The 15,927-nt window shown below is 42.2% G+C and overlaps 1 protein-coding gene across 3 annotated transcripts in view; it reads right to left on the bottom strand.

Annotated features, from left to right (window-relative positions):
- Positions 1-1,080: 1,080 nt before the first annotated feature.
- The window catches only part of CMIP (c-Maf inducing protein), a 170,500-nt gene continuing 155,653 nt past the window's right edge, over positions 1,081-15,927 (bottom strand). For all 3 annotated transcript variants that reach the window (XM_074968827.1, XM_074968828.1, XM_074968829.1), the window contains 7 exons: positions 12,705-12,821; positions 10,959-11,099; positions 9,901-9,948; positions 8,961-9,107; positions 6,981-7,086; positions 5,803-5,873; positions 1,081-2,810 (listed from right to left, as the gene is read on the bottom strand). In XM_074968827.1, the coding sequence (XP_074824928.1) occupies positions 2,757-2,810; positions 5,803-5,873; positions 6,981-7,086; positions 8,961-9,107; positions 9,901-9,948; positions 10,959-11,099; positions 12,705-12,821 (684 nt within the window). In that variant the 3' untranslated portion in view covers positions 1,081-2,756. The remainder of the gene's footprint in view (positions 2,811-5,802; positions 5,874-6,980; positions 7,087-8,960; positions 9,108-9,900; positions 9,949-10,958; positions 11,100-12,704; positions 12,822-15,927) is intronic.

Here is a 15,927-nt window from a genome sequence, read left to right as displayed (position 1 = left end):
GGAAACCTTGCACTACTACTTCCCGGGCTGCACCCAGCCTCCAGAGCGGTCAGACTTTCATAAGGACTAATCCATACAAAGACCAGTGACAAAACAAAGCAATGTAAGTGCAGCCTCTAATTCTTATGATAATGCCTAGCTCTTACACAGAGAGACAAGGAGGGTGAGGTAATATCTTTTATTGGCCCAAGTAATAATATCCTTTATTGGCCCAAGTAATAATATCCTGGGACCAACACAACTACATCACCACTGCATAGCTCTTATCTAGCACTTTTCATCTGTAGATCTCAAAGCGCTTTACAAAAGAGGTCAGTATCAGTATCCCCATTTTACAGAGAAGGAAACTGAGGCACGCGGGTGGTGAAGTGACTTGCCCAAGGTCATCTAGCAAACCAGTGGCAGAGCTGGGAATAGAAGCCCCAGTCTCCTGAGTCCCAGCACAGTGCTCTAACCTCACAGTGTGACTTACTGGTTATGTTTTATCTCCTTAGGTTCTTCTATTGATGCCAATCACCTTTATTATGGTTGTTCGCATTGCAGAAGTGCTGAGAAGCCCAAAGTGAGAGCGAGGCTCCATTGTGTTAGGCGCTGCACATACACAGAATAAGAAACTGCCCCGCCTCAAAAAGCTTACAAATTATATATAGACAAAGCAGGTGTTTTCTTACCAGAGCGGGAGCTGAGGCAAAGAAATTTGTGGCAGAGCAGGGCACTGAACTCAGATCTGCTAAGACCCATTCTTCATCTCCTGGAAGTATCAGAGATATTCCCCTGCCACCAGCCAGTGCGAGAGCTTTAATCAAAAAAAGCACAAAGCACGCAGCTAAAAGATATTCACTTACAGTTTATTTTTGCCTGAAATTATTTCACATCTCTTTGTACACAGCTACAGAACAGTAGTAAACCATTGGTAAAAGCAACAGTGCTAAGGAAAAATGTTGGCATAATTTTTCTTCTCTTTTATTCTTTTCTTCCCGTGCTGTGTTCTTATACAGGTTTGGGATTTGAGGGAGAAAAAAAAAAATATCTGGCAGGACTAAGTGAGTTAAGACTTAAACCAATTGTTCTCGCTCTCTCTCTCTTTTTTTTTTGTTTTTTTTTTTTGGTAAGTTATTTGGGCAGGGGTAATCTATCTAGCAACAAAGTAAAAAAAAAAACCCCATAAAATAAAAAGCCCCCCAAACAAACCACCCCCGCAACAAAAGCCTGGCTTCCATTGAAGATTATATATATATATATTTATATATATTTATATATAAAAAAATTACATTGGCTGTATGTTAAATCTTGAGGTGCTCAAGAATAAAAGAACAGTGCTAAACTGAAAGAAAAAATAAAAAAAAAACCAAGCCGCTCTGTACAACAAAGGCTCATTATGAAAAAAAGCCAACAGCATATTTATAAAATAAACCACAATTTTTGTTTATAATTTTTTAAGCAATTCGGGGGGGGGGGGGAGAGAGATTTGGAAAGTAGTGGTCACATGTACAGACAGGGCAGAGCCATTAGATCAGCGACAATATTATTTCTCACTCTCCCAAGAGGAACATGCAAAACAATGTGTGCATGATGAAAGGAAAGAAGAAAAAAGGTGGGGGGCGGGACACGGAGAAAGAAAAAGCTTATGCACGAAAATTGCAGGAGAACTTTTGTTTGAAATATTGGACGTAAACAGAATATGACAGAAGTGACTTGTGAAATTTACCAAGTTTTGTAAATATCTCATTGGTAAAATGACTGACAGGGTTTCCTTGCCCCCACCCAAAGCCCTAACCCTGATATGGCTTGAAAAGGCTCAGAGAAAGATTTCAGTCTTTCAGGAATGAAATTTATGTCTTTTATTAATCCCTGCGCCTCTCCCTTCACCCCCTCTTTTTATATATATATTTTCCTTCTGACTGCATGATGTTAGAGGCATTTTAAAATCAGAAATGCAGTGGGGTGAGTGTTCTGACACAGAGTGAGATTATAGTACGGTATGCATTACTAACAGACAATTCCTCAAGGAGGGCTTTAAAAAAACAAAACAAAAAAAATCAAGACAGCAAACTAGTTAATACAGTACTATATGCAAAAAAAAAAAAAAAAAAAAAAAAAAAAAAAAAAGGTAAAAGAATTAACAATTCATAAATAAAAGACAGGTCCCAGACCTGTTATTTGTGAACCATTTTCTTAAATAGGTGCATTATGTAAATCTTATGTACAACAAAATTACTTTGCATAACAATTGCAAGGACCCAGGGAGAGGTGCAAATCATGTGGGTTGGTTTTTTTTTTTTTCCTTCTCTTGATGTTTTGTAGGCTGCCTTCCTGGAACAAAAACGGTGAAGGAGGAGGAGTTCCTAATGGATGAACTCCAGCTGAGGGAACCCAACTAAAACCATAAGAAATTGATGTATTCTGTTTTTTTCCTCCACACAGCATAAAACACAAAGGCAAATAAAATCCACAAAGGATGGGGTTTTTCCCTCCTCTTTAGAATCCTCTTGATGCTACAAAGTCTTTTTTTTTTTCCCCCAATTTAAATTATGTTGATTTTGAAATTACAAAGCTGAAAGAATTAGGCAGGGTCGGGGCATGCTCAGTTCACCCTCCCCCCCACACACAGCAACTCCTCTATCTCACAACCACAACTGCTAGAAGTGTAGTCCCAGAACTCACTGCTCTACAGGTCTTAGCCAAAAGTTGTTTTATTTTCTGGTTTTGTTTTTAAAATCTTTTTCTTCTTGTCAGAAGCTAAAGAGAGAGAGAGTTCACCAGGCTTCAGTGTAGCGCACATCCACTTCCTTCAGGTTGGGCAATTTAGCCTGTTTTGAAAGGGGGAAGAAAAAAAAATCAGAATTAATGATAAGATTGCAGGTTCTCACAAGTCTGTATTGTCAGAACAATATGAGGATAGGTGCAATGAGCGAAACCAAACAGCCACCCCAGAAAGGCCCTGATCCTGTGAACCCTTAAGCACAAGCTTAATTTATGCACGTGAGGAGCCTTATTGCCTGTAAAGTTAAGCACATGTGTAACTGCTTAACGGATTGAGGCCTTAATTAAGAAACAATGAGAAACCTAGTTCAAAGACCTATGAGACCTGGTTCTGGTCTCAGTTACACCAATATGAATCAGGAGCAACTCTACTGAAGCCAATGGGATTATACTGATGCAAGATAAGGACCAGACCCTGGTCTTTAGTTCTGGCTATAACCGATTAACACAACTTGCTGTATGTAAAACCTTAAAATGACATTTGTAAAAGCATTCAGCTGACACTACTGTAGTCGCATAATAAAATACACAGCATCACACACTTCTCCCTCTGTCTCTCGTATCCTAATTTCCGTCCCCTTCAACTTATTATAAAGATCCCAAAAATTGTGAATGAGGTTTACTCTAATTCTGATCTCACTTAAACTGTAATTCCATCAACTTCCTTGGGGCTACTCCCAATTTCTACGGATGCAGGTGAGATCAGGCTCAGGCTCTTTGTGTTGCTGCTATTTGTCAGTTGCATTTCCATGGTCTCTTACTGCAATTGTGTAATTCTCTAAAAACAAACACTTAATTAGACTAGAGCCTTACGGGGTTGTTGAAGTTTCTAGAAGTGATTATTACCTCTGTGTTAAGATTTATGTGCACATATATTTTGATAAGAGCTAGTCAGAACACTACAGACACTGCCAGCAAATAATTTTTCAGTTAGGCAATGACTTTAGTTGTGGGTGTTTATTTATTGTCTGGTTCAGCCTGCCTAGTATGTATGGGGGCGTCTGTGTGCATGCAAGTGTGTTCGCTGATGGAGGGGGGTTGACAGGAAATGTCATCATTGCTCTAAAGGTTTGGGAGCTGAATCCTCACAAAGAGGCGTGGGGTGGAGAGGAAAGGTTTTTTTTTTTTTTTTTTATCAAAAATAGACTCACTTTGAAATCGGATTCCCAACAGATACAAAACCAAGTGCCGAAGGGAAAGCTGGTCTCTCTCTTTGAAAAGTCACACACACTGTATTTTTTCCCCTACTACTTTTAGAAGTGCCCTCTCAGACTAATGGAAGTAAAAGGGATCAGAGGGGAAAATGATTGGTGTGTCTGTTATTTCAGCTTGCTTAATTTTGTGCAACTGGCAACACTTTATGCAGGTTTTGCTGTTTGCCCCATATCATCACTTTCTTGTGTTGCTTGTGAGGGTCTTGCCATGCAGTGTCAGGGCAGAGCAGAACCAAAACAGGAAAATGTGACTTAAAGCCACAGAAACTGTCAGGAGAGCTCAGGAGCTGGGGTGGGACCAGAAATTCTTTTAACTCATTTATTTTAATAGACCACATTTCAGGAGGGTGTTGTTTCTTTCGGGGCCCAATAGTCAGAGACCATGACCATGTGTATACATGACAAGTAAATGACAATTTGCTCAAGCAAGTACCTGATGCAAGTGCAAATGTGTTAACTGCATGTACAAATCAAGTGTTCAGTGGCATGTAAATTTTTACATGCACAATTATGATGCACATGCACATTAAGGTTTGGAAAAGCTAGCCCTGAAAAATCCATAGGATAATGGCCCTGTGATCATGTCTATAAGTGAACTCTGTCTCCAAAGCAAGAACTAGGATGTACATTTGCAATGAATCCTCAAAGCTGTTTAAATTCAGCTGGTTCCAAGATTTGTCTCAAATTCAAAGCTCAGCCCAGGTTTGTGACCTTTTTGAGTGAACCTGGGACAATCTAAGATTTTGACACAAAAGTTGGTGGAACGAGGTGTTTCATTTTGAGTGTCTGGGTTTACCAATCTCCAGGGACGTGACTCACTCAAAACCGAAATGAAGAAAAAGTCCGTGTGAATTCATGAGAACCAGAACCATCACGCTTCACACAGCCTTTGTCTGAATCCACCCATGGCTGCTTCCCTATCCCCGCTCCACTCCAGTGCATTATGTCACACTGTCTATGAAGTCCCTGGGAGAATGCAGACAACAAACTCTGAACATGGCAAATCTTGGTGTTTGGGGCAGTGCACAGGTGGTCTCTGTTTAAAGAGTTCTGCCCTGATAAACATCTGAGTAAAAATGGCACCTTTTTGCCCGAACAGTCTAATTTTCTGTACGTATTCCGAGTCAGATCTCCTAATTAAATTGCTACTCCTTTTAATCCTGGTAGCACCAGAGGGCACACGCAGCTCTGGGAGAGGAAACTAGAATCTATTCTAGCTTGTGCATCAGTAATAGACCCAATTAAAAATTCTGCAATAGGAACATTGCATTTCTGATGGCACATAAACCAGAAAGAATCCAGCTGGAGTTTCATATCCCAGCTTTTTACTTGTACATTCAGCAGACTAGATGTGGGTGTTCCTGAGAGACAAACACAAAACCTCCCAACACTATTTCTGCCATCACTTTTCCCCCAAAAACTTATGCTTTAGGCCACACAGTGTGCTTTTCCTGACTTAAACCTTCCTGGGTTTGTTATGCTCTGTTTAGATGCTCCACACAGACATCTGACTTTAGGCAATGCCCACCTCTTCTCCTGGAGTTTCCAGATCATCTGTTTCTCCATGACTGCTGCACTACAGAACATCTCTTTTTTCAAAGAGGTAAAATACAAGGTCTCCCCAAAGGCTGCCCCAACCAATTACCAACGATGAGGACAAAAATATATAAAGATCCCTATCCCAACACCAGCAGAAGACTCAGGACACCACTTCCATGATACACTGGCCTAGGCTATACAATGTCTTAGTATTTTCATGCTGACGCTGTCAGTATTCACGGACTACTGATTGACTTTTACTAATGGATCTCAAAAACTGAAATACCTTGAGATCTTCATAGGTGTCTGCTGAAAGTTTGGTGCTGTTCATATTTAAGCTACACAGGCTTTTCATGGCTAAAAAAAGAAAACACAGAGATATTTATGGGCTGGCCTACCTCTTACCACTTAATAATTCCATTTTATCTACAGGGCAATGCATAAACAGAGTGGTTTATACAGGCACAGTTATGAAAATTAAAATATATAACTTCAAAACTGGGCAATGGCATATTGGTCCCAGTTCAGGAAGGGCCTTTAATGCATGTGCTTAAGTCTCATTGACTTCAAAGGGATTTAAGCACTGCCCCGAATTGCAGCTTTTATTCTCAAGAGCACTGGTTGCCTATGCGTTATTTTGAATAACATCAGTCTGCACTGTGGGTGTGTTTATACTGTGCAGGAGAATATGCTGATCTAGAAATAGAGATAGTCATCAATCCATGCCATCTAATTTCATTTTGGGCTACAGTGTATTGTTGACCTGACTTTTCTGCTTGGGAATTCACCACGCCATCAGGTATTGACACATCTGGTACCTCTTGTGATGTCAGACAGCTGCTGATTTACGTCACAGCTATACATGCAGTGTGTATGACCTTTATAAACCTTGGCATCTACGATTCCCCAGCCCTCTCATGCAGCTCTCAGCAAGTGTGGGATCCTGAATGGCTAGTTCAGAGGTTCCTCTTTTCTTATTTACCTCTAATGTTAACAAACTAAAGCTGGGGTCTCCCCTCCCAAAAACCACAGTCACAAAACATAGCGCGGGGAATATAAAATTGGTCACTTCCTGAGAGGCTCAGCTGCCCAACTGATTTATAATGCAGCTCCACATGTCACCTTGGCTTTGCCTTTCTCTCTCTGACTCTCCATAAGATCACACTCCCATCAACGGAGGTACACCCACAATGGGGAGTATTAAGGAAGCGGTGCAGGTCTAAGACCAGTGGACCTGAGCATAAGGTAGAGGTGAATTACTATTGGGGGGAGGGTCCCATGAGGGAGACCAAATCCAGCACCCATGCCTGCAGGCTGGGGAGTTCCAGATCCCAGTTTTTACTACTTGTGCCAATGGAATGCCAAACCTGGGCACCCACTGCCCTCTCTAATCATCGCACAGCACAGAAATCCTTGTCTTTGAACCCACACGAATTCCCCCTCGAGTGTATTCGGGTCACTTACAGCTCAGTGCCAGCAGCCCAGCATCTGTGACGGGAGTCTCACACAAGTTGAGCACTTGCAGCATGGTGAGGTGTTCAGAGAGAAGCCGCAAACCTGCATCTCCAAACTGCAGGGCACAAGCAAACTCCATTAAAAACAAGTAAAATATTGTTCTGCAAGTAACCTGGCTGGGTATGTGGAATATTCAGGGCTTGGTCTGCATAGGAGACTTCAAACACTTCCCCTCCATCCCACAAGATTTATTACAATCTCAGATGACAAACGAGAAGGGTGAAGGAAGTATTATCCACATTTCACAGATGGGGAACAGAGAAATTAAGCCACCTGCTCAATGCCATAAACAAGTTTCTGGTAGAGCCACAATTTGAAAACAGATCTCCTGAGTTACAATCTACAAGGCCATTCCTTCACTGGATTGAATCCTTTGAAAATGTGCCCCTTATATTAGAGAGTTCCCACGCTGTCTATATGACAGTGGTCCCCAACCTTTCTTATGGGAATAGCATATTGCTATTCCCAGAAGACTGTGGCGGGCGCCTGACACCCCACCGCCGAAAAGCGGCAGCGGCAAGAAGTGCCGCCGCTGAGAAACGGCGATGCTTCTCGGCGGCATGTCCTGCAGGCACACAGAAATGCCCCAGCGGGTGCCATGGCACCCGCGGGCACCGCACTGGGGACCCCTGCTATATGAAATAGGCGTATGGCAGTCTCAGCCCAGTTCCTAACTGTATCACACCACAATTAGCATTAACCGGCTACTTTGGTGCCAGGACCAATGTAGTATTGGTAGGGTAATGGTCTTGCCGGCTCTGATCTCTGCTGTTTCTAAATTCTTTGTTGATGGGCACACCAAGGTTGCACAAGATATTCAAAGTCGAAGACAACATGGCTCCAAACTTGGGATTGCACGTTTTAACTTTAAAAAAAAACAACCACCCCCCACAGGATTATTTCACCCCAAAATTTGTGCTTTTGTTTGCAAGAGATCAGACTCCTTGTCCAACAAAAATGAACTCATTTTGAGCAAGTGGCATCTCCAGAATTCACATATCAAAAGTCTGAACATTCTGGAGAGACATTTTGTCCAATTTTGCACAAAAAAGGGACATTTGTTGTTTGCAAATCTCCGTAGAACAAAGTGGCAAAAATGTTGATGTGAAATATTGAGGAAAAAGATTCGCAAATTTTGCACCGCTACATTGGGAATCAATGCACTATTTCTGGTGAGCTCTACCATGAGGTGCTTAATAGTGCAGGGACAAACTCTATTCAATATTGGACCAGGGAGACCAAAAACAGCATGGAATGTAAAGAAAAATAAAACCTTACTGTTAAATGTAGGGTAATTTATTTAATGAATTTGGCCTCTTTCTGCTAACCAAAATCACCATCAGCTAATTGCAGTTTCCTCACATTTATTCATTATTTGATTTCTTTTCCTCCTCTGTTCTTGTTTTTTAAATGCTTGATTCATCACGACTCATGGATGATTCGCTACAAGTAGTTTTAACATTATCTACCGACTGTTGCTGAGCTGTGATTGGTCAGATAAATGGCATGGAATTGTTTCTCTTTCCTAATTGAATGAAAGCACTAGCATTTCCGAAGAAAACACGCTGATATCTATGATCTAAAATTTTGTTTCAATGAAGTCAGACTGGAGCATTTGAGTGTTGATAAGCAACAATCACTAAAGTGGTGTGATGTGACCAAAGGAAATTAATGTCAACGTCTGAAAATATTTGCAGAGGTTTTCACTGCAGTCCTTACCCCCTGAGATGACAATATGCCTTCTAAAATAAGGAAAACATGATTCACTAAATCATAAACCAGCTATAAAAACAGCAGAAAGGCAAATGCATTCTAAGGAGGCCTCTTCACACATCAGAACTCACATTCTTCTCACAAGGACATTAATTCTGAAATTGCAGGTTGTCAACACTGCTTCCGTCTCGGTGCTTCTGTCTGCAAAACACGTACCTGAGTTGACCACAGGTTCAGCTGCTTGAGTGAAGGCAGTTTGATGAGGTGCTCAGCACAGGCACTCGTTACATTGGTGAAGGCCAGGCTGAGGTTTTCCAAATTTCCAAAGGATCCCGAGCTTAATAACCGGGCCAGGTCTGCATCCTGAAAGCAAATATCAGTGTGATAAACAGGAGAATACTCAGTCTGCAACCATCTGCAGTAACCTGACTGATATGCTGGCCAGCAAGAGCTGCACAATTGCGCCGCATGTTTATAGCGATAAACAAGAACCACTCTGCATGGTTGCTTGTTTGGCAAAGAGCTGAACACTTGTGGCAGCACTGCCTCCTAAACCCTTGGAAAATGAAAGCAGCTGAGTCGAACATTACAACAAAATCTTCTTTGCAAGTGTATTATTATGGAAGCTGTGGGATTCATTGTCAGAGCAAATGCAGATTACCCCCAAGACCTGTTATTTACTCAGATCCAAAGTCTATTCCATTTCAAGTTCTAGGTCCCAATTCTGCTCAACTCAATGAACTGACTTCACTGGCATTAATCAAGGTGTACATCATTGCAGCCAACTGTAACTGTGATTGTCTGTTTCAAACTTTCAAATGTAGAGTCCAGAATCAGACTTTCTGAAGTTTGCTTAAGTTTTCTGTAAAATCCTGCCCTTAAATCCACACACCAGATTCTCCTGTAAATTCCAAATCTAGCGCGGGTATGTACCTGACAATCTGAGCCGCACTTGTAGTGGCATTAACAACTGCTGCACAGACCTGAAAGTGCAAGTTCCCCCTTACTTGGGGAATCCCCAGTGGAACGTCTGCCCTTTAGACTGATGAAACTACTGGGGCCAATCTCTCCCCGTGCACCCCGTGACAATGGTACAGCAGCATGTCTGAAAAAGGAAAGACAAAGCCTATTTTTTCTATTAGCAAGACTAACTTACTGTGGATTTGGACGGCAGGGTTAACCGTGTGGGGCCACCTTTCCTTTGCTGTAACAGAAAACATACTTTGGTTACACAGGCCACTGTCCGCATTTCAGATCTCAACCAGAGTACAGCAAGTTTTTAGCCCTGCCCCAGTTCCTAAGTTTCTTGCCAGTCCTTCCACCGGCTTGCCTCGTTCTTCTAGGGGGACTGAATTTATTCTCGAAGTGCGCAGCAGCAATGGGACAAAGACCGGTTGTTGGTGCTGAAGCCAGTTCCACGCGCAAGCAGTTGATGCTTTTCGGTGCAATCAGGCAACGCTCTGCCTGAGTTCAACAAGGCAATATGAGGTTAGTCTCATTGCTGTGAAGCAGGGCTAAGAGGTAGGAACAGGGTAGGATTTTGCTGCAGGTCAGAGCATTCATTCTATTTTAGTAAATCATTGTTAATCCAGGCAGGTTTTTTCTTTTTTTTTTTTTGGGGGGGGGGGAGAGCGTGCGTGCGAGCGAGCGTGTGTAAAAAAAGAGAGATAGGATATTAGGAAGGACCAAGAGGAATCACTGCAAAATGGACAAAATTCATTTCGAATTTGTAAATCCTGTGTTTAAAACCAGGAAATTCAACACAAGGAACTTGTTAACCAGCTTTAATGCTGCTTGAACTCGTCAGACCATTTGATTGGGTCCATCACCTGGGAACTGAACGATTCACTAAAGCTGCATCCCAAAGATGACGACGTGAAGGTCGAAGCACTTCAAAATAGCAGGCTGTGCTGCAACCCAAATGCTACCAAAGGTAGCAGGATGTGACAATCAGACGTACAGTAAGATGTCACCATTGTTCTTTACGCTGATTGGAGACAGGCTATTGAATCTCATACAGGAGCATAATATGTGATCAAACTCACAGAGAAACATCACACTAGAGATACATGCACAGTGAAATCCTCTGATTACAGTTCCCACTCTGCTGTTCACAGGGAACTTCACACCCTGATTGTCTTTCCTTTGTACCTCCATTTCTGGAGAGTCCAGGCTGCTATGTATTGTGGCAATATCATATGCAGGGTGACATACCAGTTCTTTTAATTCCCTCTGCCTGTCACACAGCTGTTCATACATTCTCTTTCCCACATCCGTGCTTTCCAGGGTAGAGATGATCTGGAGCTGCGTGTCATTGTTGTCGATGATGTTATATTCCAGCATCAAACACAGAATCTAGCAGTAGAACGAAAAAAGAAGATCACTCAGTGGGAGCTCTGCAGTTCATTTCTTCTGAATCTCTTGATTGTGGTGCGTATCCTGGGCCAGACAAGAACTACAGGGTGAAATTCTACAGTCTGCATTATTATGCAGGAGGTCAGCCTACGTGATCTTAATGGTCCCTTCTGGCCTTAAAATCTACAAATCCTAATTTATTGATGGTAAAGAATGGCTTTTGATCTCTGAACACTTGACTTATCCACCCTACCCTCTACGTCTGTCCTCTTCAGTCAATCAATATCACATGGCAATTAAAAAACATAGCGTTTCTCTCCTGATCATTTTTGACTGGTTTTCTCTTTTTACCAAAATCTGTTTAAAGATGTAAAATTCAAGCATCAGAAGAACTCAGGCAACATAGTATTCAACTTCATTCAGCAATTCCCCCACTATTAAAGGGATTAATGATAAATGGTAACAATACCTAAGGGCTCTTCTCCAGCATTTTTCACCAATAGCTCTCAAAGTGCTTTTACGAAGAGGTCAGTATCATTATGTCCCATATTAGAGATGGGGAAACTGAGGCACAGAGCAGTGACGTGACTTGCCCAAGGGCACCTAGTAGGGCACTGGGAGAGCTGGAAAGAGACCCCCCAGGTCTGCTGAGTCCCAGTCAGCACTCTATCTACTGAGCACCACTGCCTCCTCTGTATACAGATACAATTAAAATTACCTAAAGTAAATGAAGCAAGTGAAGAACTAAAACTCCTTCTCCCTATTTAATCATTTCCTATTTCCCTCTGAACCAAAACATAAAGCCACATTTCCAAAGGAGCCTCCTCTAAAAGGCACTCACAAAAATGACATGGCACACCTGTTAGTGTAAGACCAATATGCCACTCCATGCACTAAAAGTGCACGTTGGTGCAAACAAATGACAATTTCCAAGGCATGCTGGAATGCTACCTGGATGCTAATTTTGCAGGTGCAGTTTAAAATACTCTTACAGAAAAAGTGTGACCCCCATAAAATATATGATTGCTACAAGAAATACAGGTTTCTTAACACTTGATGGAGATTACAGATGGAATTTGTATGTATAAAAGTTATGCCGGGCATCTGAATGACTTTAAAAGCTTCCATCCTGTCCTGCATTACATATCTCCCCCTTCCATACACTGTTGAACTAGACATCAGCCTCCTCAAGGATTGGCTGCGCTGGTTCCCTAACCCTCACAACTCCTCTCTGTCTTTGTCTGTCCTATTCTACACAGCCATTGAAATTTCTGTCATTTCTTGATTCAAAAGCACATAACATCCTGGTACCTCTGACTGACTACAGTGAACTGCTGGGAAGAAAACATCCTTCCAAAAGCATCAGCAGCCACCTTTCATGTATCTCATGCTCATAATTGTGGCAAAACAATATTTCACGGCAACCACATAATCAAAAGAAACAGAACATCCCCTCAATAGCGTTTCATTTGACTATACAATCGCTTTAAAGTTGGCCTAATGCTTCTATAATCCCAGTAGATCTTATTCTGGAAGAGGCAGGAAAGGATTCCGATGCTATTTATTGCCCACAAAACATATTTGAGTGGTTATTCTAGGAATTACCTCCACCATGGTCTGGTTGCCCCTCAGAGCCAGTAGCATGCAGGGACCAAGTTTGTTTTCAGCCAGCGAAAGCAGGAACTTTTTTGTCTTATAACAAGACCCCATTAAAATATGAACCTGTGTAGAAGAGAAGAGAGGGGAGAGATTAGAGAAGTAACGTGGATGCCCCTAAAACAGTCAAAGAGCCACATCCCATCTACCGCAAAGGAAATTGGATCAGTCAGTACCGTGACAAAGAGCTTGCAATATTTCAATAACTTCACTGTGAAGAAGGCCACCTTTGCATTCTTCTTGAACGATCCCTCGATCGCTCTTTGATTTCAATGGGACTAATTCACTGAGAAAGGTGCTACCCAGCATGAGTCGTGGGAGCAGATTCTGGCCCTTAGTGAATACAGGTTTAATGAAGGAGCTGAACTGACAGTACAGGAAAAGTCCTCCAATTATCCAAGGACAGGTGGGCAGTGGCAGTGCAGCCTTCCTCACAGAGCCTTGATCTGGAGGGACAGGAGAGTAGCCCAAATGCAGCTTTCATGCTCATTTGTAACTCAGTTTGTCTTCTGGAAAGGCCAATAAGAAAGCTGGGTGAAGTACTGGGGTGGTACTGGCAATCAACCAATTTCACAGAGGCCACTGGATCGCTGCTCATGGCATGTGGTTTGTGCTGCTGACCTAGTTGGATGAGAGCCTCTGAGCGAGGCGGGTAAGTCTTTGTGACAAGGGGCACCACCACCCGTTCCCTGGAACAAGAGGTTAGCCTATGTGAGTGGCTGCTTGGAAAACTGGGGGTGTGCCTGTACGAAAGGAATACCTTGGGAAGGCAGGGTTCCCCCCCAGAAGTCACAGGAGTGAGCTGAGACAGAAGCTGGGAAACTTCCATTTCCTTTCCCATTCACGAGACATTGTCTTGCTTTCTCTTCACCCATTTTTTTTCCCCTTGAAGAAAAGACTTCACTGAGCCACTCTTCGTTCTCTTCTGCTGAGTCATTCCGCCCGCTCACAGACTCCATATTCTACGGCCAATCCCGGAGCCGTGACATCACAACATACGTGGAGATTGTATTCCTGGCATAAAACTAAGTCACCTGTGAAATTCAGTCAAGAAACTGGACTCTTCTCATAGAAGAGAATGGCAAAGACCTTATTCTAATTCCAAGGCGTCTTGGAATGGAGGAGTGGGGGAGTCCTGGACTTCTTGCTCACCATGGCACTGCACATAGAATGCTATTTAGAAATCATGCATGAGCTTCCTTGTAGAACAGCGTGTGGCCTTTTACAACTTCTCCTGAGCCAGGCTGACACTGGGCAAAGCATGCAGTGAGAGCTGCATCTCTCTGGAGCTAACAGATAGACCATTTCTACACAATGGCCACATAGACCATATTGCATAAGACTGAAGGAAAATTTGGATGTGTGTGCGCGCGCAAAGAATACTATGGAGCAGATGGCGGACAAATGGGGTTTGAGGTATGATTTCTGTACAGACTCCATATAGGGTATGGCCACAGAATCTTATGGAGATCCATGTTATAAGCTTTGCTCCAGGCCTCATGAAATTCCTCAGTGCTACCATGGTATTGGACTCTGCTAGAGAACAGCTGAAACCTCATGGAAAACACTGAAAATTATTCTACAGCTGAGACCATTCTGCACACAGAGTAGATCATATACTACTGTATCTTTTTTTATCCCTTATTTTATTGTCACCAAGGACTTTAACAAAGTTAAACTTTAACAAAGATCCATTAACAAAGGATAATTGTTTCTTAAGCATTGATTTGCTGCTGCTGTCTGTAAGCAAGGTGCTCTCCGAGCCAAAAGGTTCTCATTTTCAGGCAAATGTCCTTATTAATATTTTTTTTAAGAGCAGAAAAAAATACTGAAACGCTAAGGTTAAAGTCAGAACAAGATTTTTTTCAAGCTTTACACTGAGTCATTCATCGCTCTTTAAATATTAATCAATATCCTTTTAAAAGTGCTCAGGCTATGCCATATCGCTATGGGCTAGCGGCATCATGCTTTCTCATGCTACCTTGGGCTTGTCAATGCCATGCAGTCACATAGCTCCCTCAAGAGCAATGATTCAGTTTTAACAAAGACAGGGATTAGGACTTGCAAGGACAGAACACAGAAGAGAAAAAGCTAAGTTGTGACCAGGATCCGGTTCACAATTAGCGGATCAGCTTAAGTTTCAGTGACTGTACAGATAGGCACGTAGGTACTTACATCACCCAAGAGGATCATTTTCAAAAATGCCTATGGGACTTAAGCTCCTAAGTTAGTGACAGATCACGGTCAGATCTGAGTGCCTCACAAACAGTAACACAGGTCTCCTCACAACAGGAAGCGGGGAAGGAATGTCTCCCCCTTTTACCTTACACGTTGGGCACAGAGGGATGTAAACTGCTCACATGGGGAGTCTATGGCAGAGCCAGGAAATGAACTCGGGTCTCTTGTGTCCATTGCCAGGATTTCTAACAGAAACTGTCAGAGTAACATTGCTGTTCTCCAATTGCATTCCCCAGAAGAAAACAGAATATGAAAACGTGTCGATAGAGAAGAGACACTAGACAGAAATCTTAACATGTGTGTGTAAATATTGGTTCACATGTTTCGGTTTTGTTGAAAATCCACAGTAACCTACAATCCTCAGACTGAAAGCTTTGGGGGTGGATGTCAAGAACAAAATCCCTTCAGGTGACCATATTTTGCTGACAAACAGATCATTAATGGTGATCACCACCCCAAAGGGGTTTTGGGGGCGGTGTGGGTGTGATACCAATAAAATAAATGGGTTAAATTTTCAAAAATGAGAATGCAAATTCAGTTATTTGCATGTGCAAGAACATCTTTCTGACTTTTACTGTGCTAGTGCCTGTCTGTGCCATACAAATGCTCAGTCTGCATGTGCAAAAAAGTGTGGATGACACTCCTGCATTGTGTGAGACAGCATCCACTTCTGAAAATGTAGCTCCTAACTACCTTTGAAAAACCCACGCTTCTGTTTGTTTTAAGGCTGTGTTGAGGGAGCTTATTTAATGATCTATAAACACTATGTGTATGGCTTTCTTGTTAACATACAAGCCAAATTGCCATTGTAAGTGAGAACAATGGATTAAAACTGGTTTTATGAAGATTTGGATTTACTGGTTAGACACTGATAGTTCACAGTGTCATAATTTTGCAAGACAGGGACAAAGCAAATAAAGCTACTTATCACCAG

The sequence above is a fragment of the Natator depressus genome, chromosome 12 (genome assembly GCF_965152275.1).
Source record: "Natator depressus isolate rNatDep1 chromosome 12, rNatDep2.hap1, whole genome shotgun sequence".
In the NCBI taxonomy this organism is placed as follows: Eukaryota; Metazoa; Chordata; order Testudines; family Cheloniidae; genus Natator; species Natator depressus.
Note: the sequence above shows the minus strand (reverse complement) of the source record. Positions and strands in the feature narration are given on the sequence as shown.